The 27,784-nt window shown below is 47.9% G+C and overlaps 1 protein-coding gene across 1 annotated transcript in view; it reads right to left on the reverse strand.

Annotated features, from left to right (window-relative positions):
- LOC119378589 (nose resistant to fluoxetine protein 6) overlaps positions 1-27,784 on the reverse strand; it is a 68,562-nt gene that overhangs the window by 14,441 nt on the left and 26,337 nt on the right. Inside the window, exons 3-5 of the mRNA XM_037647670.2 lie at positions 18,453-18,575; positions 15,826-15,946; positions 12,102-12,291 (exon numbers count right to left, since the gene is read on the reverse strand). Of these exons, the coding sequence (XP_037503598.1) occupies positions 12,102-12,291; positions 15,826-15,946; positions 18,453-18,575 (434 nt within the window). The remainder of the gene's footprint in view (positions 1-12,101; positions 12,292-15,825; positions 15,947-18,452; positions 18,576-27,784) is intronic.

Below are 27,784 nucleotides of genomic sequence, written 5' to 3' on the forward strand. Positions count from 1 at the left end.
ATGAGTGCGATGATCTACCGAATATACAGCTCAATGTACTGTATGGATCTATAACTCTTTGCTCTGTGTTCGCAGCGCACGCTGACGGAAGAAAGCAAAAGAGAAATAAAAGGAGAGGGATAAGGGGGTGTGAAGCAAAGGGTTGACGCGGCATGCGGACAATGTACTTCGACGCACACTGCCTTGCGAGGCTTGCAAAGAGATGCCTGTTGGAACCTTTGCGCCGATCGAGTCTCGTGTGACGGCACTGATTTACCGCGGACGCACGCAGCAGCGTCCGCGGTAAATACGTTTATATACGTAAACCTTTACTTTCGTGGATCTGCAACACCGGCAAGCTATTCTTGATCAATCATGTTCTCTCGCACGTGTGCGACGTCGGCAGTCTTTTTTTAAAATGCATATATCGTAATATATTGCAACAGTATTGAAAGTTGGGCAGTATTGAAGTTGGGCAATATATCGTAATATATTGTTCTGCAAGTCTAGCTTATGTTGCAGGCGAGCAACTAAACAGCACGAAGAGGTAAGAACTGAGGTTGAAGAGCACTTTCCGATCCTAAGCACACTGCCGATCTTCTTGATGAAACAAGATCGCGTCGATACATTCTTTCCTTCGTTCAGGTAACTGATAAATTCGAATAAAAATAGTGTTACCTTGTTCCCTGCATTGTCAGGGCTCTCTCGTTGCATGAGCAGCGCACGAAGCATTGGGAAGTCATCGCAGAACGAAGATAAAAAATTCGCAGTGGCTTAGCTTGGCTATGCCAGGATATACGTAGCGTTAGCAAAGGTTCAGCTGATAATTCTGAGCTTTCCAGATTGTCTACGATTAGCTTAATAGTCATGCTTACGTTCCTCCCTTTCCTCCAGTGTCTCTGCTGCACGTTTAGCCTTCTTCTGCTCATTGTTCGTACGCTGAACCGCTAATTGCCAGGCAACTACCTCGGGATCCGATTAGATAAGCTTCTCGGCTCTTCTGCGCCGTCGAGCAGCATTCGCGCTCTCCTTCTCCATGGCGTTACCCACCCGCAAACGCCAGTCAGAGGCGCTATCAAGCGGCCCCCAGCGCAGTTTCAGACGGCGACTGCACAGCAAAGGCGAATAGCTGCGCGCGCGCTGGCGCCACTGTGTCTACGACATCACTACTCTCGAATGCGGCGCAGACCAGCAGCGGCGAGCCGCGCACGGCGGTGTCGGAGAGCGCGTGAGATGCCAGCTGCGGTGACCCAGCTGTGTGACATCACTGATCCTCGCGCATGCGCAGCACGGCTCATTGCGCTCCACGCCAAATCGGCTCCAGCTAGGCAAGTGTAGCTAACACTACAAAAACCAGTAGCTAGCACCTGAAAGGTTGCGATATGCGACTGGTTTCGTCTGCGCGCCAGACAGAACATGGCGGATCGACCCTATGGGATCGTCGACAGATGGCGCTGAACATATTGTGACATTTTGAATTCAGAAAGGGGTCGATGACATGCGCGCCGTGTCCCCCCAGGGGCAAATTGTAGTATGCACAGTACCGGAAGTACCAGTAACTTGCAAAGAGCGGTTGTCGACGCACACAAAGAGATATGACGAATTAGTCAACAGAAGGGTTTCGAGGTAGTGGATATAAACAAGGAGCTACACAGGTGGGGTGGTTTCCAAAGAGACAGTGCTTCGGTAAGAGGCTTGGTCATGAGGTGGGCGACTGGCAGGACGCCCAGCAGCTTTTCTTTCCGCGGGGGGGGGGGGGGGGGGGAGGAGGGACGTGGGCCCTTCGGAGTACGGGGTAGCTAGTAATAGGAAAAACTACTGACAAAAATAATAAGCGCAATACAAACACAGCACACAAGGAAGGTACACACGGGAGAAGCGCTACTTGCAACTGTTTATTCCACAACGTCGTCATGAAACATATATACCGTATATACCTTTGGCACATGCGCAGACCCGTTCAATGAAAAAAACAAGAAATGAAGATAACAGATTTTCTGTCGCATAAACGTGTCGATGAAGCTAGATTCGTTCGAGTGCAGAGTGACGGAAGGTTCCCTAACGCACCGCGCCCCCCTCTTCTTAATGAGAAATGCCTCCAGTAACAGGCGGGCTTGTTCATTGCGGCTTTTGCCAAGAATCTTTGCCTCGCGAAACAATGCCACACAACCACAAATACTCACGTGATCTGCTAAGTGCGTTTTCTCCTTCTTTTTTATGCTCAGAGCATGCTCTCTGAAACGGTCATTTGTACACCTTCCGGTTTGACCGACGTAACTTTTACCACATGACTGTGGCATATCATAACTACGCCGCAGGTGCATTTCACGTAAGGGGAAAGGTGCTTTTTTGGCATCCTCGTCTTGTTGCTTTCGCCGCAGTTATGCGAGGGCAAAGTCGGGCGAGCTTGTTGGGGGCAGAGAACACAACTCCAACGTCGTGCTTGTTCGCAACCTTCTTGAGGTTATGCGAAACCACTGGCGTCACTGGCGTCTGTGTTTACGCGTTGTTTGCACTTCTGCAACAGGATTTCAGCAACTGCTGAGATCACTGTGGGCGGATAGCCTGCCACCAGCAGCTTCGATACTTGTGCATCAAAGCTCTGTTGCATCTCGTGGTGGCACGATTTCTTCAACGCAGACTCGAGGCAAAGTGATGCAATGGCTCTTTTTACTGTCTTGGAGTGAGACGAGTCGAAAGGTAAAATCCCTTTCTTTGCCCGAGGTCGATACGACCAGCACACGTGTAGTCCCAAATAGCTAAAATTAAGGTCTAAAAACTGCAGTGCGCTCTGCACAGGAAGTTCATATGTAAAGGACAGTCCCTTCCCATGCTGGTTAAAAAGCTCTAAAATCATGTCCACCTGGTCCCCGTATTAGCCCCCGGCCGGTGGTCTTATTATTACTAAAAAAATGTCAACAAATCTAAAAACGCGTAACCCCCTCTCCCCCCACCCTCATTAAAAACGTCGTGCAGTACGCGGTCGACCTGGGACAAAAAAATGTCGCATAAAATTGGCGCTACTCAGGAGCCAATGCAGACTCCCTCCCTCTGCAAAAAAAACATGGCTGATCCCTCTGTCATAGGAATCGGTACAAGACGAAAGTGAAACGTGTCTTCACAAACGTAGTTGAGCGTTTGTTGTGTATTCTTTAGCCCCAAGTACGAAGGAATGAATGCTACAGCAACAAATTGTAATGTCACGCGAAGAACGGCAAGCAGCTTGAAACTTGCAACGCGCTGCTTAAGCAGAAAGGACGTATGGACCGAACATACACAGGATGAGCACGAACTAACTGTCACATTTGTAACTTATTGCTGCGTGAGCACCGCGCTCCTTTCGCAAAAGCGGCCGCTGCAGTGAACCAAGTGACCTTCGTGCTCTCAACGCAAGACGTACAAACCACCGCGATCACGAGATAAGCGCGCGCACTAGCGATCACGCCTTGTAGATGCGGCCGCTCGTCGCAACGGCGACGACCACTGGAACGGGAAAAGTACCGCGTTCGTATTCTCTTCGGCGCCGCGCCCTTTCGGCGGCTTCGCCACATAAATGGGACAGCCGGCTCGCCTCGCTAGTGTGTCCCGGCCGCCGACGCACGGCGCGTTGAAGGGCGATTGTTTTCATAGCCTCAGAAAAGCGTGCAGGAACATTACGACAACCCGTACCGTTTTGACACTTCATCGCAAGCCTGTCGAGGCATCGAAAAAGGCCTGGGTGCTGCGCTTTTGGGTGCGGCAACCGGCGGGAAACGGGCAAAGCCCTCTTTGCTATTCCCAGCGGGAAAAAGCATGCCAAGCGACGGGCTGTGTGGCTGCACAGAATACGGCGCGAAAGATTTGTTCCCACGACTGATACCCACCTTTGTGGGGGAAGCGTTTCACTGAGAATTAACAAATGTTGTTTCGGGGAATGTTTGCTTCTCCACTGCACTAGTACAGCTTGTTTCGCGTGGTTGCCGCAGAAGGTTCATGCACAATAACATTGCCGGGCAGCTCTTATGTTTGGCGTAAAATTGAACCCTTTGGGCTCACATATAACGATCCGTGCGCCATGAAAACTGACTGCTACAGACTGGTATTGCGTGACGTGACTGTATGGCGAACATAAATAACAGTGTGCACCATTAAAATAATGGCACGCATGTCATGTAAGGCATTATTTACATGCCATGCTCATGGTGCACTCGCGGCCGGTTCGCTGGCTTGATATGCACCAAAATCGGTATTGCCTGACGTCACTGTATGACGAACATAACTACCAGGTGGTAACATGAAAATAATGGCACGCATGTCATGTAAGGCATCATCCACATGCCAAGCCCATGGTGCACTCGCGGCCGGTTCGCTGGCTTGATATGCACCAAAATCGGTATTGCGTGACGTGACTGTACGACGAACATAAATACCAGGTGGTAACATGAAAATAATGGCACGCATGCCATGTAAGGCATGGTTTACATGGCATGCTTATGGTGCACCCGCGGCCGGTTCGCTTGCTTGATATGCACCAAGATTTGTAGCGCGTGACGTGAGTGTGTAATTGTGCAAGTAAAGCTGCTGTGGGGGCTAGTTTGTGCGAATACATGGCTTGTTCGCCCTGCCAGGAACTGGACGACAGTGTGTGCCTTTTTTCCGTATCAAGTCGTCCAGTTCATGACAGCGCGAACAAGCCATGTATAATGGTGCCTTTTGTGCCAATAAGGCCGATCCCAAGCATTGTGGGAATCAATCTAATGCGAAGCAGCCAGCAAAGAGTTGCATATATCGCCTTGTTCGGCTTTGAGGCAGATAAAGTCATTCATGTCATGCCATCTGCTTCCATAATACTTAAAGCAGCGCAAAAGACGGGACGAAGGACAAGAACTTGACACACGAACAAGCGTTCGTGAGTCAACTTCTTGTCCTTCGTCCCGTCTTTTGCGCTGCTTTAAATATTATGGAACCTTACCAACTAGCCCAGCTGTCGACCTTGCTACATCTATAGAAGGGTACGCATTTGGGCTGGTTGGTTCATGATTACGGGTGAGAAACAGCGCTAAAATTGCTACATCTAGTTCACCATATATCGCATGTTTGTCATGCATGCATGCATGTAGAATCTGGTATATACAACGCATGACCTGTAATTTATTTTCGTCACACACCCATGCCATATCAAATTTGGTATACATCCAGTTAACAAAACAACCGGAAGCGCACAAAGACAGTGTAATGTACACCATGCCGTACATGTCATGCATGTCATGATTTTCACGTTACCCCTGTCATTCATGTTCATCGTACAGTCACCTCGCGCTATACCAATTTTGGTGTATATTCAGCTACTGAACCGGCCGCCAGCGCACCATGAGCGTGGCAAGTAAGTGATGCCGTGTAAGTGATGATTTTCATGTTACCACCTGCCACTAACATTCGTCATACAGAAAGATCTCGTCATATCAATTTTGGTATATATACATTTCATTAAGCGACCGCGAGCGCCCCGAGATTATGTCATATAAATCATGTTTTCCATGGCATGCCTGCCATATGACTTGCACGTTATGACCAGTGACTTATGTTCGTCATACACTCTTATCACGCCATATCAATTTTGGTGTGTATCAAGCTAGCGAAGCGGCCGCGAGCGCACCATGAACGTGGCATGTAAATCATGCCGTACATGGCGTACATGTCATTATTTTCACATTAACGCCCGTAGTTTATATTCGTCATACAGTCATGTTATGGCATACCAAATTTGGTATACATCCCATTAATGAAACGGCCAGGAGAGCCCATAGTCGTGGGCGGCTAAACAGATAGATAGATAGATAGATAGATAGATAGATAGATAGATAGATAGATAGATAGATAGATAGATAGATAGATAGATAGATAGATAGATAGATAGATAGATAGATAGATAGATAGATAGATAGATAGATAGATACTACGTTCAAACTCGCAGAAGTTCGCTTAGAAATGCTTCGCATTTAATAAATGCCGACAGCCAAGCGCGTAAATGCCGCGCAGTTCGCATTTCTTTATCGCGTTAGTACGTGTGCGTGCGCGTGTAGGCAAGTGAAAACTGCTCTTATTTCTTTCCTAAACAGGTAGTGAACAACGGTATGCTTCATTCGGGGCTACAAAAGCGCACGCAATGCGTAAAACATACGTTACTCCACGTGAAATCAACACCGCGCCGCCGCAGCTTCGGCCGCGCTGGACAAAATATGGCGGCAGGCGGGAAGGTCCCGGTACTTTTCCCGTTCCAGTGACTACGCTATTCTAAAGTCCCTTGATCTAGAAAGTAGCGACACTCTCCTCCGCGCGCGCGTTTTCCTCCATAGAGTTTCCTACAATACTTACTAGAGGGAACTCTGGCGCTAGTGTCTATGGGAGCCGCAACGCATGACGCTTCAGCCAGCATGGGAATGATGGGTAGTACACAAATTTGTCTAAACTTCGTACTTTCGGCTCCGTTTGGCTCCGCGTCGGCTGCATCCGCTTTGTCGAAAAACAAAGTTCAGCAAAAGTCAGCAGTTTCACTTCGCCACTTTAACTTCATTAGGCTCAGCAATTCAAACCTGGTCACGAAGTTCACAACGGTCCATTCTTTTATCCGAAACGAACTCCAAAACACAGCAATAAACAAAGCCACAAGTACGTTTGAAGCCGCAAGCACGAAGACTAGGCAAATTTGTGTACTACCCATCATTCCCATGGTAGCTGAACGATCGCAGCGCCAGAGTCCCCTCTAGTTAATTTTAGGAAACTCTATGTTTTTCTCCTCAATTCCCTTCGGATTTCTCCCCTCCCCTGGCCGGCGCGCTGCGCACGGCACGCTGAACCCTCCACTGGCTCGCCGCAGCCGCATTAAAATCACTGCGCGCGCTTGTTTAATCGGCCCCTTGAAGCGTCAAATGAGAACCTGTTTCTTAAGCAATAGTCATGACGAAAGTGGGCTTCCGATAGAACAAAGTGACAAATATATTTTTAATGACGCTTCGGTATATACAAATAAGCGCTTCGAAAAAAAAATGAGTATATCAACTGGCGGCTGAGCGGTTTACCTTCCCGTCGCCGCCTGGGCTTTCCTTAACACGGTGTATTAACGCATATAATGTAACCAGCATAAAGTATAGGCGAGAATTTTTTTCATAGTTGTGGTCTTGATGAGCTAAAAGAAGGCACCCAAGAAGGAATGTGGTGGTTTACTTAAATTGGGCCAAATGAGTGAGCCCGAAGCCTTTTTGTGTCAATGCCGCTGTCAGACACGCACGCACGCACACGATGCATGCACGCAGGCACACACACACGCCTATACACACGTGATAAAGACACGCACACACATAGATACACACGATCATACGCACGGGATACAGGCAGGCACGCTCATACACATGCAATATAGATACGCACATACATACACACGCGCGTACACACGTGTTATAGACACACGTGCCTGGACATGCGAACAGACACGCACGCACTTACATACACATGCGCATACACACGTGATATAGACACGCACGCACATACATACATATACACGCGCATGTAGACGCGATACAGACACGCACATACATGCATACACACGCGATACAGACACGCACGCTCATACATACATACACACGCGATACAGACACGCACGCTCATACATATATACACACGCGATATAGACGCGCACGCACATACATACACACGCGATACAGACACGCACGCTCATACATACATACACACGCGATACAGACACGCACGCACTTACATACACACGCGATACAGGCACGCACGCTCATACCTACATACACACGCGATACAGGCACGCACGCTCTTACCTACATACACACGCGATACAGACACGCAAGCACATACATACATACACACGCGACACAGACACGCACGCACATACATACATACACACGCGACACAGACACGCACGCACATACATACATACACACGCGATACAGACACGCACGCACATACATACACACGCAATGCAGACACGCACGCACATACATACACACGCAATGCAGACACGCACGCACATACATACACACGCTATGCAGACACGCACGCACACACATACACACGCGATGCAGACACGCACTCGCATAAATACACACGCGATACTGAGACGCAGGCACATACATACACACGCGATACAGACACACACGCACATACACAGCGATACAGAAACGCACGCGCATGCACAAATGATACAGAGTATACAGACACGCACGCGCAGGCGCACGCATACACATACGTGCGTACACGCACAAACACCGCGAATACACAAACGCACGCACATGCACTCACACGTTAACACGTGCGCACACGCACATACAAACGCAGGCGCACATATGCGCACATACACACACGCATACACCTGCACACACCCGTACACACACGCCTGGAGGGTTGACGTCTGGATGGTTCATGGCGGGCGTGAGCAGCTGAAAGCGCGCGAAGTTTGCTTGCGCTCGCTTCTCGTGACGTCAGGGTCACCTGACTGGGAGCTATCGCGCGTCGCAGCCATTCAGCGTTGCGGATGCGCCAGCTCCGCGAAAGAGAGGGGGAAAAAAGAGGAGGTTGACGGCGCGGCGAGGATGAGCCGGCGTGGATAAAGGAGCGTCGCTACTTTCCAACATCAAGGGGCTTTACGCTATTCGAGCCTTTCGCGCCATCTGGCTAGTGATGACGAAAACACGCGATGTAACACAGATCTCCGAGTACGGCCACCGGCAAATGGCGTATATAAATAGCTCGCCGTTAGCATGGCGAAGAACATGCCGTCACTCTGTTTCTGGACACCGACGCGTTCAGACGCAGCATGTCGTGCTCCGTAGGAGCGGTTGAAGCGGCCGAGTCAGACCGCGGTAACAGGAACGCTGCAATGGAAAATGACGAGTACCGTTTGATTCTGCCTAATCTGCCCAGTGGACGCTCTGTTTTAAACACTGTTTTCATGCATGGTGATGTTCGAGCAAGGCCATTTCGAGTGGAAGACTTCAGAGACACGTTGGACCACCTACGTCTGCTCCCTGAAGTAGTCGCCTTGGGTGCCTACCAGATGAACCACGTTTGGGCAGTAACCTTCAGAAGGGACCAAAAGACTGCTTGCAAGCAGCGACGTTAAAGTGAAAGGTCGACGTTGTGTTGTCATCGACCCGACAAGTAAGGATCTTCGTATCAAAGTGCACTGGCTCCTGTACAACACAGCAGATGAAGATGTGAGGGCGGCGTTCCTGCCCTACGGCCGTGTCACAGACATTACTCGTGAGCGATGGCGTGTGAACGGAGTTACGGATAAAGGCTCAACAACGAGAACCGTTACTCTGAAGCTTAAAAGTGGCATTAACATCGAGGATATTCCCCATCAATTGCGAGTTGCTGGTGAACAAGCCCTTCTGGTTGTCCCGGGAAGAGCTCCACTGTGCCTGCGATGTGGAAATACTGGCCATATTCGTCGAGATTGTCGTGTATCGCGCTGCGGACAGCGCCGACGCTACGGTCACGAGGACGCGGTCTGCGCTCGAACGTACGCAAGTGTTACGGCACCTGCGAGGACATCGGCGAGTGAAGACACTGCGGAGCGACAACTGAAAATTTCCGTATCAGTACCCCTTTAGGACAGGATAAATGAGGACAACAAACACGGCGTTCAAATATTGTGTGGAGCAGCCAGCTACAATGCACTTGTGGAACAAAAGAGATTAGATGAAGTAAGACCGAAAGACGCACAAGTTGGTACATATACATCTTGGAAAACTCGAGCGCGAACTGCGACAGCGCCAAGAAAGGGCCGGGAAAACACTAGCGCTTACTATCAACTGCTTTGTTCTTGCTTTATTAAGCAAGTCAAACATATATACCCAACGAGAGCTGCACATGTGCGCCGTTCCTGGGTGCAACACCAGGCGCTATCACACTGTATCTATTTACGGACCCCTTTTAGGGAGTGACACTTCCTTGCTGGAAATCGATAATGACGTGTGACTGTTGACTCCCTAATGTGAATGTGAAATGCCTCAGTTCCCGTGTAGTGCGATCACGGTGCTCACGCAGAGTGACCGTATCAGAAAAGCGCTTGACAAGCACACTGCGGCAATGCGATAAAGCCGGCGTTATCAAATGACCTCCAGCGGTGCGGATTTCTGGTCCTTCCCAAGCAGTTGCTTCAACATCGCGGCGAATGACCCACTGACGACGGAATAGTCGGCCCCAGTGTCGACGAGAGCGGTAACGTTGTGTCCGTCGAATACTATGTCGCCGTCTTGCGTTGCGATTAGGTCGCGGCATCGGATCAAGGTTGCGTCGATTTGTTGCGGTGCTTCCATGCAGCGTCGTCAGGTCTTCTTCGGTCTGCGAGGTTTCGTCGGCAGGGCTTCGTCTGCTTTGCGTCGTGTTCTGCAGGTCTCGTCGCGTTGTCGTCGTCGGCGGCCGCGGAGCATCTTCGGCATTTCGTCGTACAGCAACCGCACCTCCATCGGTTGCTGCCCTTAGTTTCCCGGATACGGGCTAGGCCACCGGCCCCGGGTGCGGTGACATGTAGCGGCCGGGCGACGGCGAGCGGGAAGGTCGTTGTTCTTGCCACTGTGTTCCGGTGAGGTAGGCCGTTCGCGAGGCCGTTCGCCTGGCTGCGGGCGTGGCGCGTTGACGGCGAATCCGCGTAGCCCCATCTGTAGGTACTGGCAACGGCGGTACGTGTGGCCGGACTCCCTGCAGTGGTAGCAGAGCGAGCGGTTGTCAGGGGCGCGCCAAACATGGGTGTTTCTCGGCATCTATCACTGGCCGGATAGTGGGCGATATACCGTAGGTGGTGGCGGCGGTGGTGCCTCGCGGCGGAACTGCTGGATCGGCGCGGCGTCTTGACGTGGGCGAGGATGGGGGGCGTTGCGTCGGGCTGCAGCAACATAGCTCATTGCTTGCAGCTGCAGCTGCACTGACTCAGGGACGCCCAGCGACTGCTGGATTTCCTGTCGGACGATGTCTGCGATCGAGGCATCTTGAGGCTGGCACGACGGGAACATTCGACGAAGTTGTTCGCGCACTACGGCCCTTATGGTCTCGCGCAGATCGTCGGAGCCGATAGCAGGAACTGCTGCGCTGTCTTGAATCAAGCGGCGGTTGTATTGCAGGGTGCGCATTTCCAACGTGCTCTCGATTGTTGTGGCCTCGGAGACAAATTTCTGGACTGTCTTGGGGGGTTCCGCATAAGCCTAGCGAAGAGCTCTTGCCTTATTCCTCGCATGAGGAAACGGACCTTCTTCTCCTCGGTCATGTTAGAGTCGGTGTGGCGGAAGAGTCTGGTCATTTCTTCCGCGAAGATCGTCACTTTCTCGTTCGGGAGCTGGACCCGCGTCTCCAGTAATGCAGTGGCCCTTTCCTTTCTCACTACGATTGTGAACGCTGCGAGGAAGCTGGACCGGAAGATGTCCCACGAGAAAAGATGTGAATAGCGTCTTGTAAAATAGTAAGATCGACAATTTCCTTCCTTTAAATAAAGACAAGAAAATTGCGATCACCATGAATGCCATGTCGCTGCGAGGAAAGTTAATTTTATTTCATTATTTTATTTCTTTATGGCCTAACCTGGTAGAGAAGGGGTCGGCAACCTGCGTAGCAGTATTATGCGGCCCCCGGCACGACGGCAAACGTTCCCCTTGTCACGTCCTATATGAAGGCCGACATGGCAGTTTTGACCTCAACAGAGGTTTTGCTGGTGCCCTATGTTTGTAAGTTGCAACGTTGTGACATGCGTGCTGAAAATAAACATGATCTGTTCCAGTTCTTTACGTTATTGTCAATTTACCAATTTTTTTCTCATTGCCTCCGCCTCAAAAGGTTGCCGACCCCTGTGAGAGAGAGACGGGCGCGATGTTTCCTCGTTGAATCAGCATTGAATATCTGACGCATTCTCTCTTGGAAGACCCTACGTAGATTGTCACTGCTACCGCAAACCTTACACAGAAAAATGTCCGACTAATGTACACGTGCGATGGAGAAGAACTAGTCATTCATAATGCCATGCAGTGTTAATTTTCCTGCAAATGCAGTAGCAATGATATGGAGTGAAAAATTGTGGAAATCTTCCCGCCAATAGCAGAGACAAGCGCGCCAAAGGCTTTATTTACCTCCACGGCCAGTAGCGCAGGTGAAGGCGACGCAGGCGATGCACACAGACCAGAGGATGCGATCGGTGAAAGCGTGGACCATCCTCCTCATCTCGCTGGTTTGTTCACTTTTGCTGTACCATTCAATCTTCATGAACAGGCAATACAGGCCGCTGAAGAGACACACACACCACAGAGAAACCTGGATCACCTGCAAGTGATGTAGTTCAATACGTCCTTAAGCGTCCGGCATATTCAGGAAAAATTGACTCTTTCGCTTCTACAAATTGTGACGGCATCAACTCTTAATGGCCCAAAACCCACACAGAATCTCCTTTGGGAGTTATCTGATTGATGCGTGCACTAAGGTTTATGGCAGGTTACGTCGTTCCCTCGCCTCCTTTTCTCTCTAGCGTTCGTCACCGTCTGGAACGGCCCAAGGGAAGGCGCATCCCACAATCACCGAAACGCGTGCTTGGAATTAAATTTTCTCAGTGAGAATCTCCTTATGTGTACGATCCTCCACATCAGCTTTACATTAGTCTTACCTGATAGAGGGACGGACGCACAGTTTTCTCGTTGAGACGGCATAGAAATTCTTAAGTATTTAAAATACTACAACCGTTAGCAATAGGGAACTCAAGCTCAAGTTTGCGGCGCGACGACAGCGCCGCGCTGCGGCTCTGGAGAGAAGCTCCTTGTGCAAATAGGGGCATGCGCGGCCGACTCAGCCTGTTTGTCGGCAACGGGAACACGCTCGCGCGCGCGTTCCTCAGTCGGTGCGGGGAACTGGGACGCCGTGCCGGCAGCTTGGTGCGCTGAACCGAGAGGCTTGCTGTGCAAAGCTGCAGTTCCGCGTCTGCAGAAGCAACCCCACGGAAGCGAGGTCCGAAGTATTGCTGTGCCGTGGGCTGCCACAACAGTGCAGACAGCACCAAGGTACGCGATTCACGTGTGAAACTGTATCGGTTCCCGGGCATGTCGCACGAGAAATAAAGGCGACAAGCATGGATCACTGCAGTAAGAAGACTCAAGTATGTCCTTGTTGATAGCACAGTCTCGCCTTCTGTTTTGGCTGTCTCAGTTCACCGCTTTCGCTCGTTTCGACTACCTGTATCAGTACGTAACGCGGCGCATGCACGCAACGACTACAGCAATGATTACTCGCTGTCTTCTCGCATTGTGAAAGTCCAGTTATGTTTGTAGCTGAAACAACTTTGTGTTTCGATTCCCCGTGTTCGTGAGACCTACCCGTCGTTGTCGAACGTTCACACTAGCGCTATACCGCGGCTGGCGTTGAGCGGTTGTTTGAATTCAACTGAACTCGGCACATTCTCAAAAGTTCGGCGCCTGCAATTTACGCTTCGGGAAGGCTGCTTTATCACGCGGGAACGGACGTGTTCGTGCAGCAGGTTTTATGCGCCTGTAAAGTCGATATTCTCATTAAACGAGAGTGGAAGCACGACGTGAGAGCCGAAAAAGTGAGGCGAGCAGTTCACCTTTCCTCGCAGTGGTTAAAGCTCAGCTAGCTGCCTCGCGTCTAAATCGGCGGGTGATGCTCCAGCGGCACGGAGGACTTGACTCTAACCTTCTCAGGCTTTTCTAGTACCATGGCCGTATAATTTCTTTTTTTCGCACGCCGCAAACGTTTGTTAACGAAAGTACACGGCTGCTACTGCAAGCATGCCATATCAAAACAATAATCATATGCTTCATACTCCACAACGCACAACATCGATAGCGTGCACGGCTTCACTTCGCAGTTCATATGGACCATTACGTATCTTCAACATGACAGAATGAGTCGTACATCGAGGTATACGTCCTGCAGGGTGTTATCGCGACTTTGAAAATGCATTTCGCGTTGAGTCGGGCGTCGTTGTCGATCGTCTGCTATTCACCTTAAACGTGACTGACGAGCCCTTTTATCAAGTTCCCTTTTCGGAAGTGCCTGTCCAGCTCGGAGATCTTTTTTAGCCACGCTGCAGGCGGTACATTGTGAGGCTACGCGAATGTACCGCGAGAGCTCTGCACGCGCGCGGAAGCGAGCGGCGCCGCGGCGTCGAGAACGGAGAACGCTCGTTGCACGCTCCCAGTTTCTATTTTTCTGCCAGATATGGCACTGCCTGTCAAGAGGAGCAGCGCCACTAAGCGATGCTTGGGAAGCCTATACGCTCTCTCCTGGCACGCCCTGTATAGAGTTGTCAGGGTGTGGCGTGTCTCGAGAATTGTATACGTAGAACAAATTACACTCTGATATAATGCTACTGCAGAAAGAGTGCCAGCAGATGTTTTCCTAATTGGTTGTTCTCGCATCCAGACAAGCGCCAACGTCCCAAACTCCGCACAGTATTGCAACAATGTAAATATTTTTATGCAACCAAAAGTACCGTACGGACTACGTTCATCACAACACAATTTTTGTGAGGGTGTTGTCATGTAGGCAGAATGAAATAAACTTTTGCTCATCCTGATGCAGTCCAGCGCATCAGCAAACAGCGCTCTTTCGCCTCTCGTAATGAAACTGAGAAACCAATGCGGTGAGACACCTAGAATGCTTTTTCCGTCGAGCCTGCGATATTGCATTGTATTTGAGGAGTCCTGAATGACACGTTCATTCACAACCAGTTCTCATGTTTGCGTTTTCTGTCCGATGTAGCTTCCTTGTGGCTTCTCCCTAGTTTGCGCAATGCCCCCATTTTCTATGTCAATTCAATCTCTACCTGGAATGTTCTTACACTTACTTAAAGCAAGCAAATTTTAATAATATCCGGGGTTTTACGTCCCAAAATCACAATATGATTATGAGGGACCCCGTAGTGGAGGGCTCTGGAAATTTCGACCATCTGATGTTCTTTAACGTTCACTGAAATCGCACAGTACACGGGCCTCCACCATTTCGCCTGCATCAAAATGCGACCGCCGCCCCCGGGATCGAACCCGTGACTTTCGGGTGAGCAGCCGAGCACCGTAGCCACTGATCCACCGTGGCGGACAAGGCAACGAAATTTTTGCGCTGTGACCTTGACAGCCTTAGCTCTTGTATTTGCTCTTTGTATGATTTCTGTCCTAGGCTATTTTCTTTTCTCTCTTTCTTATTTTTTTCCTGCATTACTGTCTCATGGTTCCTTCGGGATTTCGGTTTTATTTTTTTCTGCTCTTTGTGTAGCAAAAGTGCACCATTATAAAAAGCCTAGAGCTTCATATGGGTGCTTCTAGAAATGACTGAAGGAATGAATGAATTTTCAGCTTTCGTCTATCTTCTCAAAGTTGTACGGAAAAATTCGCGTTGTTCGTGCTGAAGCTGGTTACTTGTGTGATCCAAGGGACATTTGAAACGTGGCAGGCCTGTGACGCCTTCACAATCAGCGGCTATTCTGGGAAGAAGAGCAACGTGTCGTTCCTTTAGCCTTTTAGCTGTTTTTCAGCGACACGTGCATGAAACAACATGTAGACACTGTCAGAGCTACTCATTGTTGATATCCAACGGCGAAGTTTGGGGAGCTCTGGCCACAGCACCGCGGTGTCCTTCACCCGTGAAAGGCTTCCGCTCGAAGTGCTTGTTCTCGGCTAACGTAAATTAAAAGTTGCTACCTAAAACGTTACGTTTGGCTAAGCAGCGATGTCTCTTTTACCAGGATGTTCTGACAAAGCTATGTGAGCCAGAAGCTCTCATGAAAATGAGTAGGAGGCGACATTTGCCCTTGGGTTGCAACCGTCAAGATGTTTCGGCGAATCAACTCACCTTGGAAATGCTGGCCTTGCCGTATTTCTCTACGGCGAGGAACGTGATGCAGCCAGAGAAGAAGCACACCCCGTGGTAGAACGGAAGCATGTAGTAGTGGTTCATCGTCTCTACGACGGTGCTGTCAGAAAATACCAAAGTCGGCCATAATATATTTGTTGGCTTTGTATGCATTTAGAATCAAGCTTGCGTGGTAGGTAACGTCAAGTGGTCTTTCTCCCTTAACCGCACTCTGTATGTAGTCTCTACGGTAAGAGGTGCCTTATGATGGCACGAACATCCCCAACACATGTTTTTGACGAAGCGGTGATAACGCGAGCGTTTCCATAAGTTTGTCTAGAAGATAATTTGTGAGGAAGCGCCCCACTAAGAATAGCGGCCAATAAGTTATCACACTCAACAAAAACTACGTAATGTCTTGGCCCAATCACAACAATTTTTACATCATTCGACGATTAGTCACTACCAGCTATAGCTATCGTCCTCAAAACTTCAATTTACGGCGTTTTAGGAAGTATGTTCACACTATTTTGATCATGATTCAAACATTCTAAAACTAACATATAAATGTACACGTTACACCGTTTCAGGAAGAGTAATAATGCACTTTGCTGAGGGAGTTGATACTTGACAGCAAATCAGAGAGCGCTAAGTACTGTCTTTTTTTCATGACATAGGCGTTATTTGATTCCGAGTTACGAAGTGTGTTCACGGCGTCGTACCGTCGTTCAGAAATGCTTGAACGATAAAAAGTACACTTCCTGCTTTCTAAGTGCGATTATCTACGCTTTCTTATTTCGTAATGAAATCGTTGTTCACTTGCAGGTGTTCTTTTTATGTTCGTACGTAAGTGACTATTTCGTTTCGTATAATACGCTCTACTAAGCTTCATCAGAGTCATATTGCTGGCATAAAAAAGAAAATTGCATATGGTATACGCGTCCTAATTAAAATGCGCCCTTAATTCTCACGCACCACATTACTGTCTCTCCTTCGTCCATTCTCATTTCACTTATGGTATAACATGCTGGGGAAATACTTACAATACTCATATTGCGTCCCTCCAGATTGTCCAGAACCATGCTATAAGAATAATTACATGCAGCCCACGCCTCTGTAATGCCAAATCACTACTACGCGAGGATAACATTCTCACCATCGCTGGACTCACTAAATACAACTTAGGTATTTTTTTCTACAGGCTTATCAATAATGAACTTCCGCCAGCCATTTTTCCATCATCTAATCTCATGATCTACAGTACTACTCGATTCGCGATGAACAACAATTTTCTTTTACCCAAAATTCGGACTAATTATGGGAAGCAAACTGCAGCATTCACCTCTATTTCCCTTTTGAACACTCTTCCGCTTATCATGAAAACCACAAGACCATTACACCATTTTAAGAACTAAAAATGCACTTACTTCATTCTGAATAACGAAAGAGTAACTGTGTCTTTCATTTAAGGTACGTGTGCTTAGTTGTTCAGTGTATTTTGGATATAAATTATCTGACTATTGTATTGTTTCTTTTTTCTTTTCCTTTTGTCTCATCATTTTGTTTTGCTGTGATATTTTAAAAGCGTATTAGTTTATGTAATCACATGTATAATTTTTCTGTGAATGTTATGTTTTTTTTGCTTAAATGATTGATCTCGCTACTGTTGCTACTATGATGTGCATATTACCTTATTTCATTTTGTACAGGAGGTCCCGATACAGTCTCTTGGTTATGGGACCTCTTCCTGTATACCAAACGCTTGTAACTTCACCCAACTTTTAATAATAAAATTCTAATTCTGATTCTGATCATAGATGCTTCACCGAATGGCACTGCTGCCAATGGCAATTTTTTAAATTTATGTTTCCGAGCCTCTCGGTCCGGTGGTGCACTGAATTTCGCATGCCGTCCTCGGTTTGTGGCCCATATATTCCAATATAACCGTCTTTGCAGTTCAAGTTTTTCATGGATTTCCTAAAACAGAATTCAAGAGTAGGCGACATAGATTTCGAAGTTGCGGAAAGTGTACGGAGCAGTTTGCCCGTCTTAAATGACTCCAGTAACATGTATTAAGGTTGAAAAACGTTTAGCAGATATTTTATGGTTGGTAAATTTAGGATCATATGTTGGACTTTTCGCCTGAATTATTCTGACAAACGCCGAAGTATAGTATTTGTAGACGTAGTATGGCAATGAAGTCGCATATAATAATGTTCAAAATAAGAAATATTACCGAGTGCTCCATGTAGTAGTTATGGCTGGCTCTACAATGTGGCAGCAGCAGTGATCGCTAAAGCGGATGGTTTGAGTAGTCAAGATAGATGCCTTGACAGGTCCACCACCAAGATGTAATCACACCATACCTAGCTTTCAGGAAGTATATTTTGAAGGAGAAAAGTTGAACGCAAACCAGGACGTACGACAGACAGATGAGATAAGCACAGGTGCTGTTGTGCCCAGTGCTCTGGGCAAAGTGATAATGGCTTCCGTTTCCCTGCCGCCGTTCTATCAGCATTCACTTCATGTTGAATTCTGAATAAACGTTCTTATCAGCCGCCCACAAAATGTCACAGCATTCCTTCGCCTATCTCTTCGACTGAACAGACCTTTTTTTTTCTCCTCACCTGTACGACCCTTGCACCAGGACCATGAATGGTGTCATGTTAGTGCCGTATATTTGCCACGCTGCTATGGCGCAGGAGGCGAGTGAGAGAATGACGAAGATGGACGCAGCCAGCCGATTTCGCCTGGGCAGATAGATCAGAAAACAAGTACAAGCTGTCGGAAGGACCACAAACAATCAATGAACGTTTTTTACAAAGCTTGGATCCCTTGCGCAGTGCTAAAAACAAAGACGCCACTGTAACTAGCAACACACGCGACGTGGCTTCTTTCCACACGAGTGTGCAAAGACAGCCGCATCGTGATTACGGATTTGCAATGCCCATAGACGACACCAAGCCGATGTCCCTGGAAAGAGGGTTAGCAGACCAGGAAGGGGTAGACGCTCCTTTTTTCGGCTGTGCTAGTCTCGTTGTTAAAGCATTGGCACACTACAACTTGGCATGTTTTGTGCATCACGGAACAAACCGGGCCTTACGCGACAAGATAAATGGGCTCTTTCTCGCGAGACGCCAAGTTTTCTTGGAAATACACAGGGCAAGTCAAACTGCCAATGACGGCCCACAGAGTACAGCTTTACGAGGTTTTCTGTTACCACGCGGGTTAGTGAAGTGTCTGACCTTTTACTGTTGAAACTCATACTGCTTCGCTCGTACAGCGGAGATGGAAAGAAACGCGAACATGCGGTATCTACATTCTCTGCTGTTTCGCATTTATATTCGAGCGCTCTCAGCCTGGACGGTGATAAAAATCCAATAGAGTCATCCATAATACAATCAAGGACCGCTCTAGCATTTATTTAGCACCACCATGGTCACAACGTGATGAAAGCAGCGCGCTGCATTGTTCGCGTTTCTCTCCATCCCCCCTCTACAGGTCATCCGTCGGCGTTTTTGCAGTGCACGAACCCACAGCATTGTACGTGCGGAGTCGTGCGAGCTCGCGATGTCCTCTTTTGAACTATACAATATCAGGGCGGTCGTAATAAATAGGTGATACCAAAAATTAAAACGCGTTTGCTTTTGACAGAAAGGGCTGTTCGACCAGCCAGTCATTCGGGGCTCCGTTCGCTCCACGGCTGTCGTGAATTACGGCCAAGTATAGATCGGATCGCGGGGTCCATGCTGTCCTCAGCAGCCGCATTCCGATGGACGTGATTGACTGATGGGATTCGTTTACATCTACGTTAACGAACTGCAGCCGGCCAAATTCGATGAGTTGTCTCTTCGTCGTCCTTCATTGCGCCTTAGAGCATTCGCTTCCTACGCTGGCGCTTCGCCAGCACCTAGAAAGTGCTGTTTTTGTACTGTTAGGTGGCAGCAAACTGCAAGCGCTTTTCTTGTTGTTTGGGTTTGCTGAGATCAGATGAAGATATGGCACACACGTTTATTGCTTTATTTTGATGTACTCGGGTTTCATCCACAAAAACTGTTAGCAACGGTCGCGCAGGTCGCGCCGCAATGCTTGGGAAGCTTCGCGATTGTTTGGAACATTCTTTTGAAGGGACCCTCTAACATTTTTCTAGACCTCATTGTTTTACACTTTTTACTTTCGGGTTGCGTAGACTGAAGGCTGAAGAGATTAGTGCGACAAGAACGGCAGCGATAGGAGCACGCATTCCGAAGTTATTCAGCCTTGAACACTCAAAATACAATAAAATGGAGGCCTACCCTGAACTCGATTTTCGCGGCGTCACCTGACCACGCTTCACTCGCCCTGTGACGTCTGATGGCGCCCCAATGAAATGATCTCAAAGATCCTACGTACGGGAAGCTTGCATACAATGTTGCCCATTCTTTCCAACGTAATGATGACGTCGTTGCGATAGTAACGAACAATGTGGTGCATTAAGAATGAACTGCACGTGCGAAACGAGGCAGATCGCGAACGCCTCTATAGTGTTTTGTAGTTTGTCATCTTTCTTGTTGCGACGGCGTCTATATCAACGCTCTAACATTTTTTCCCTTCAGTGTTCTTCAAACAACGGCGCCTGGAGCGTCCCCCAGCGCGTTTACACCAGCGCCGTGGCGTTCGGCGCATTCTTTGCCGGGCGCTGCAGTTTTAAAGCTGAAGAAGTCTAAGATCGTTGGTCTAGTTGGTGTTCAGTAAAAAAGCATGCTAAAGAAAAACTAAACCCAATAATAACGCTTTTTGTGATGCAATGCCGTTATTACTTCTAACGTTACATTTATCTAATCATAGGCCAGCGCTCATCTTCGTCGTTTCCACCCGCAATAGTTCTGGCGAGCGCCACTACGTGTTGATGCGGTCGGCAGCAAGGTAGGCGCTTGAAAAAAACGTGTTGGAGGGCCCCTTTAAAATTACGTGCAGGGCACGAAAGGCTGAGATTATTGATTACCTTGCGCGACCACCAGCGATAGCACTGGAAGGTTCGATGACAGCTGTATAAAAAAATTCGGCAGGTCCCACGTACCGTGGGAGTCGATGTTATGCGAAGCATGCGGCGGGTAGGTGACTGTGGCGTAACTTTTTTTACTGAGTGACACGTCACAAAAATGACGCTAAAGATTTGTATAAATTTTATACGCACACATATATATGTTGAAGAGCCGCATATGTGTTATATAACCAGTTGTTTACGGTTAGGTAACGCTGCCAAATGGCAACATGGGTATTACAAACACCAGAAGCGGTAAGCTGATATGTAGTGCTTATACGGGTCCCGAGAACGCATGCACGTTTCACGAACCCGTGTGCATGTGTGCAAGAAGTTCTTGACAGTTCTTGAACAAGTGCATCATCACCGTGATCAGTGAGCACCAGCAGCTGGTCATGACTTGTTATAGGATCCGGTCGTGATCGTGGTGACGAGGGGTCCATGTGTAGTGAAGTATGTGGTATAGTAGAGCTGTTGGAATTCGTGGATACCTCGGTCATTTCGTCGAAAAATTGACTGTCGACAGAGCCGGCGACATGTCGGAACCGGAAGTCACCCTTCTCGTTGGTGAATTATAGGCCGTCGAGGCTGGTAGGCCTGGATAGTGCTACGTAGACCAACGTCAGTGGATTGTGTTTGTCGTATTCGTAGACTACCTGGGAGTATGTGGCCTATGTAGCCTAGTCTACAAAGCGGCTGTCAATCAATCTGGCGTCATCCTCGGTCAGCATGAGGCCATCGCCCAGCCTCGTAAGAAATGAAGAGGACACACACTGCGTCGTTCTGGTGGCCGAAGTGCACTTTACGGTGCGGTGATGTGGACATCATATGTAACTTTCGTTAATGTATTCCTCCGGGGTCGAGCAATGCTTCAATATAGCTTGCTGAATCATAGGAATACAAACGTGATGTTTATTAGACGGCTATAAAAGCGGAGCCAACACTGGAACCACAGACGTTAATCTTAAATGACGCCTGTATCGTAAGAGTACACATCGTAGGAGCATCATGTAGTGTTTATTGCTTTCTTGTAATATTAAATAGCCAGAACCACAACCACAATTGACGTAGCACCGTATTACGCCTGCGTAGGCTGTTTTTCCAAACCAGTTGATAGACCTGGCGTGGCTCAGTGGTAGAATACCTGATTGCCACGCAGAATGCTTGGGTTCGATTCCTGCTGGGATCCTAATTTTCATTCTTTCTATTCGTTGAGTCAACGCTGCCGATGTTGGTTTTTCTTAACGCTCTAGAAATTAAGTTACCATGTCTGTTCTCGCCGTTCCTGGTAGATATAAACTGTGAATCACCTGTGGTGCATACCCGTACACCGCAGCCCGTGGTAAACGGGCATGTGCCACACGTGTCTAGTGGAAAGTGTTTGACGACGTACGCGACCGGATTTTAACGTTATTCATGTCATGACCCGGCAATCATATTCGTCAAATCCTCTTACCTTCCCATGCAAATTTTGGTCTACACCAAGTTAAGGAGGCGATCATGAGAGCACCCAGACGTAGGCGGCTAGATAGATAGATAGATACGTAGATAGAAACGCTCAAAGTGCCAGAGGTTCGCTAAGAAATGCTTCGCATTTAAAACGACCCGTTCTGCTGATGGTCATATTACTCGACGGGCGCCGACTGTTCTCGCCGCTATAAGTTTACAGCGTAAATCGCTTGTACATTGGCTTTTCTTTCGTCAGGCACAAGTGCGCCCAAATAAACCGTTTTGTATTTCCCAGTCTTGCTACAGCCTTCTTCACCGTCACAACCACGTGACATCTGGCGGAGGCGCTGGTTCCTTCATGTTCCCGACGCCTACGAAAAGCCAGGAACCAAGCCCACAGCCTGAAAAAGACACCGAAGCTCTGGTGCAGCAGTGAGCTAGCCACAGGCTGCAAGGTTTGCAACCGGAGTACGGGCTCCTACCCGATAAGACAGCCACGGCGACGACGAGAACTGCCACGATGACAGGTCATGCGTCCCCAGTACCGGGGTGTCGGAACGGAACGAAAACCGAAAACGAAAAACGAAGAAAACGATATTTTTGTCCGCAACGAAAACGTAACCGAAACTTTATATATTATGTCGTTCCGGAGAGAAACCGAAATTTTTTCAATCGTTTTTCGGTTCACGAGAAAACTTCGCCATCCGGAACTGAGCTTGTGCAATGTGAGCATATCTCAGGGTACAGTATTAGCGCGTACCTCGGGCAGGAATTCCAAAGCAAAGATATGTTGAAATTGTGCGAGAAACGAAAACAGTGGCAACCAGAGATGTTTATATTAACGCAAGTGGACTTTTGCGCGCCTGTCACGCAGGCCAAAGTGGAGAGGATATTGTCGGCGCTGAAGTTTGTCACAGCGAAAGCTCTTATGAGATCACATATCAGCTGATTTTGGCGCCATAGTTGTCCGCTGCCGCCGGTGTCGGTGACTGCTATCGCGTGAAATAAAAAAAAATGAATGAGAAACAAATTTCTATGATCGGATGAGATTTTAACCCGCGCCCTCCGCGTGGCAGTCAGGCCTTCCACCACAGTGCCACGCTGGTGCTTGTACTCCTTCGAAAAAGAACTCTATACAGGCGCCATGTCGGCAAAGGAATCGTGTTAACATATGTAATATGGCGTGGCAGAAGAGTAAAATAATAGCCTGGCATCACACTATGCTAATAGCGCAAAGGGTGTGGTTTAATGCATCCTGCCAGGGTTGCGGAGTTGCCACTCCAGAATTGGAATGACTCCGAAATCATTCCACATTTTCGCGACCCCGGAATGGAACGGAAATGGAATGGGGAGAACGCTTGGAGGAATGGGATGGGAATGTAATTGCGTCTTTTTCCGAAAATAGAGCACGTTTTCGTCTACGTGCTGTTTTTCAAACTTCAAACATCAGTAAGTCAGAGCCTCGAATTAACAAAAAGGCAGTATTTTTAAAATGGCTTGGCTGATTACAAGCACGGTACAATTATCAGCAACGCGCCTACTACAATCTCAGTCATAAGTTGGTGTACAAACAAATGCATTATCCCAGCAGATACCGAAGGGGAAACAAATTACCCCTGCGCGTTGGTTCGCATTGATATACAGTAAAACCTCGGTGATACGATCACGGCTCGTACGAATTTCGGGGTGATACGAATTTTTCTGTGGTAGGCCAAGGCCCATTAGCCTGCAGTGTATTGGAGTACAGTTGTTGCGAACCGATTTGCGCTCCCCGACGTTTGATACGAACGTAGGCTAGCGCACAGGTACGAACAGGTCAGGCCCATAGCCAGGGAGGGAGGGGGGGGCTCGAAATTTTTATACATGGTGTTTTACCACAAATAAATAATGAAAATAGGCATTTTTCTCAAATAGTCCAGGCTTTCAGCAAGTGCCCCACCCCTCCCCCGAAAACACGTGCTGTCCGCGCTGTCGCGGAAGGCGCGGCAGTCACTCGCGGGCGCGGGCATGCGCGCTGCGTGACCACCAACGGTGCGTCGTTGCCTCCGAGATAGTGCGCGCAAATCTCGGATGCCTTTAGGCGCCTTCGTGTTTAGATTACAGATGACGTTGACGTCGCGTTTCTTTTTTTTTCTTTTTTTTTTGCCGACGCGTTGACGCGTGCTCCTGTGCTCGAGGCAGCAGCGTCTTTGTACTGTGTTAACACGTGCCTGCCACGTTGATGCAAGCCATGTCTCCGCAATCAGACGTTCTATGAAACAAGACTGAAACTGAGGCTGCGGGTCCGTCATGAAGTCCCATTAAAGGTGGATGATGAAGACCCCAAGAGACGAAGCGGGCGGTCTGGGCGAATGAGCTTGGCCTCTATCTATCGTGTGCAAAGCGATTCTTAAGTCACTTTCGCCGCAGTACTATGCTGTCATGCAGAAAAGCGTAGTAATATTCGGAAGGGGCTACTAGCGGTCACGGGGCACAACACATCTGGCTCGTTAATTACACAAGCGCGCATGCACCGTATATTTACGAGTACAAGTATGATCGTTGACGTCTAAAAACTTTACTGGCAATCATTCGGAGCTGTTCATGACGTCGCTGAGGCCCTGAGAGACACTGAATCAAAACGTATGCCAACTTTCTTTTGTTACATACTAATTTTCCATGTTTTCTGGTGATACGAATTTCGGATCATACGAATATTTTTGGTAACCCCACAAGATTCGTATCACCCAGGTTTTACTGTACCCACACGAAAGTGGCGAATACTCTATGCACAGCCTGATCTTTATCTCACCAGCAGTTTAGTACCTGACACACATAAATAACATTTGCGTCAAGGAAGACACTGCATACCTGCGCACAGGCGAACACAGAGAGTTCTCCTCACTCCACCCATGCTTGCGAGGCGCGCTTGACAAGCACCAGTGCTGACGAGCAGTGCGGCCTAGTGTTCCGTAGTCGATGCAAAGGCACAAGGTACCCAGAAGGTGCACTGTTCCAACTAATAACAGCAGATCTAGATGGTTTTGTTGCCTATTAACCAAATCTTAGTTTTCTCCATATTCACGACCGCTCCGGACACGTGGCAAAACTGCTTAGTCTTCTTGAATACTAATTTTTTCAGCATAAAAATACGCTATGTCGTCAGTTAGCATTAGCACATTTAAGCTCAAACATTACTAAAACACCAACATTCCTTCAAACATGCTGACCATGCAAATACTATAGGTAGCGGAAGAACTGCCCCTATGGGAATTAGCAGGGTGTTGTACAGCACGAGATATGTCACCAAGGTACTATCCCTATACCTTGGTAACGCCTTTTGCGTACTTTTGGGGTTCTTAATGCATCTGATTGCATATGCTTCCTATTTTCCTGTAATCTCACTCCAAAAAGCAATTCGAACCACTTGAAAATGTCAATGGGTCCAAATGGTAATAGTGATTTCCAATTGGGCCAAATAGTATCCCAACAGGACCATTCGGAATTTCCAAATGGTTCAAGAGGATAAGCTCACTTTCAATTGGGCCAAATGGGATCTCTAGCTGGATCATTTGGAACAATTGAAATTACCAAATGGTTCAAGTGGTAGCTCACTTGAACCATTTGGAAGCTCACAATTGGAACCTCACTTCCAATTGGTCCAAATGGAATCCCCAAAAGGGCCATTTCGATAAACTGGAATTGCCAAGTGAAACACTCGTTTTCAGTGGGCCAGGCGGTTCCATTGGAAATTTGCGTCCACAATTCGATCAAGGAATTTGGGTTATCAAGTGCTTCGACTTCGTTTATTTGCGAAGTGTTGAAATAAGTGCTTATTTATATATACAATTGTTATGCCAAGCACCATTTGGTTGCATTAATTTAAATGGTGTGAAGAAAAGGTGCAAATTTTACAGCCGTGATATAAAGTACCTCGTATGAATGTATTGCAAAAAATATCGCTGGAAGAAAGTGAACTTTTATTCGACGTTTCCCGTAGATCTGCGCACGACCGGCACGGAATCTACTAGCCGTTTTGTCATACTGAGCCGTTGCGCAACTAGCTAATGTTTAAAGCATAGCGGTTACTTCCCTAGAAGAAGAGGGATTTATTTTTATCAACATTCGTCGTTATCTGCCCCTATCGGAGCGCATTGAACTTCGCGCCAGCACGACGAACGCCGCATTGCCGGCATTTTTGTTGACAGCAGTAGCTACTGTCAAAGCAGCAACAGTCGCATCTCAGTAGCAGTAGTCTCGTATCTTTTCGTGATGTTTGCCGATAGAAATGCTAAATAATAACGTACTTTATAATATGAATATTACATTAAAAAGTAAGCTGCATTTTTTTTATTTACAAGTAAGCGCATTACAGGCGGTGGTCAAGTATTATTATGAGCCCGTAGTTTTGGTAGTTTCGCAAACAGTCGTGGTGCTCTGCTTTTATGTGTGCGTGCGGCATGTTACATAGTGCAGCGTGTGTGCTAGAGGAACCTTGGTGACATTAAGATGAGACATTTATTTTAGGTCGCTTTTATCTGTCGAAAGTGTAACAAGTCAGCATCAACACGTTTGAGCGGTTTTTGGTGTTGGTTGTACCATGCAGTGATCGCTTCGTCAGCGTCGATCGAGGGTCACCGATTTCGTCAGCTCTGATCCTTCCATGTAAGTATTGCACTTACAAATTTGGAGTGCAAGCGAACGTTCGTCCTTAGTATTTGTGTTCTTTATTATAAGCATGGTGTCATTGTACCTCGCTGCAGTATGAGATGAAATGCGCGAAGTACACTACATGCCGGTTGATGTAAGCATCCTTTGTGTAATGCCTGTGCCTTATGGCGCACATGTGTCTTTGTAGAAAGCGCTAACGATTATGTGCAAGTGAATTCATTTGACGTCTAGTCAGAGTAGTATTGAATGAAAAATAATCGGTTGCCGTAAGGGTCGCATTTCGCCTTCCTTGAAATGCGACCGCTGCGGACAGGATCGAACCCGTTTCTTTCGGGTCAGCTCGCCGAGCACTGTAAATGATGGACCGCCGCGATGGCAAACGTTAATAATGGTTACATAGTTTTCCTACGGCATAAACAGCGAGTGCTTGTCAGACTGGGCTAATTAAGGGCCATTTTAACGTTGTACTGCTAAATGCAAATGGGCTTATGCCACGCATGTTATTTGGTAAAACTATACATTTGCTGTAATTGCGTACGTTTGATGAGTAATTATTGCCTTCATTTCTTTCAGGTGGTGTACAAGCATACGCGCAAGCACACTGCTCATCTAAGGATATCTTCCAGTTATCAGAACACGTGCTGCAAGTGTTCAAATAAATTCTGAGTTTCCCCACCATGCTGCCTTGGCTGCGTGCAGTTGGCTGGACCAGCAGGTCTTGAGCCAATCAAACCAGGAACCAACTATAAGTGACATGCGATAGCAGCCAGCTGACATCCGTGCAAGTTCTGCGCAATTTGAATTCTACTTTGTGTTTAATCCTGCAATTTCACCTGG

Source organism: Rhipicephalus sanguineus, unplaced genomic scaffold, assembly GCF_013339695.2.
Source record: "Rhipicephalus sanguineus isolate Rsan-2018 unplaced genomic scaffold, BIME_Rsan_1.4 Seq8890, whole genome shotgun sequence".
Lineage (NCBI taxonomy): Eukaryota > Metazoa > Arthropoda > Arachnida > Ixodida > Ixodidae > Rhipicephalus > Rhipicephalus sanguineus.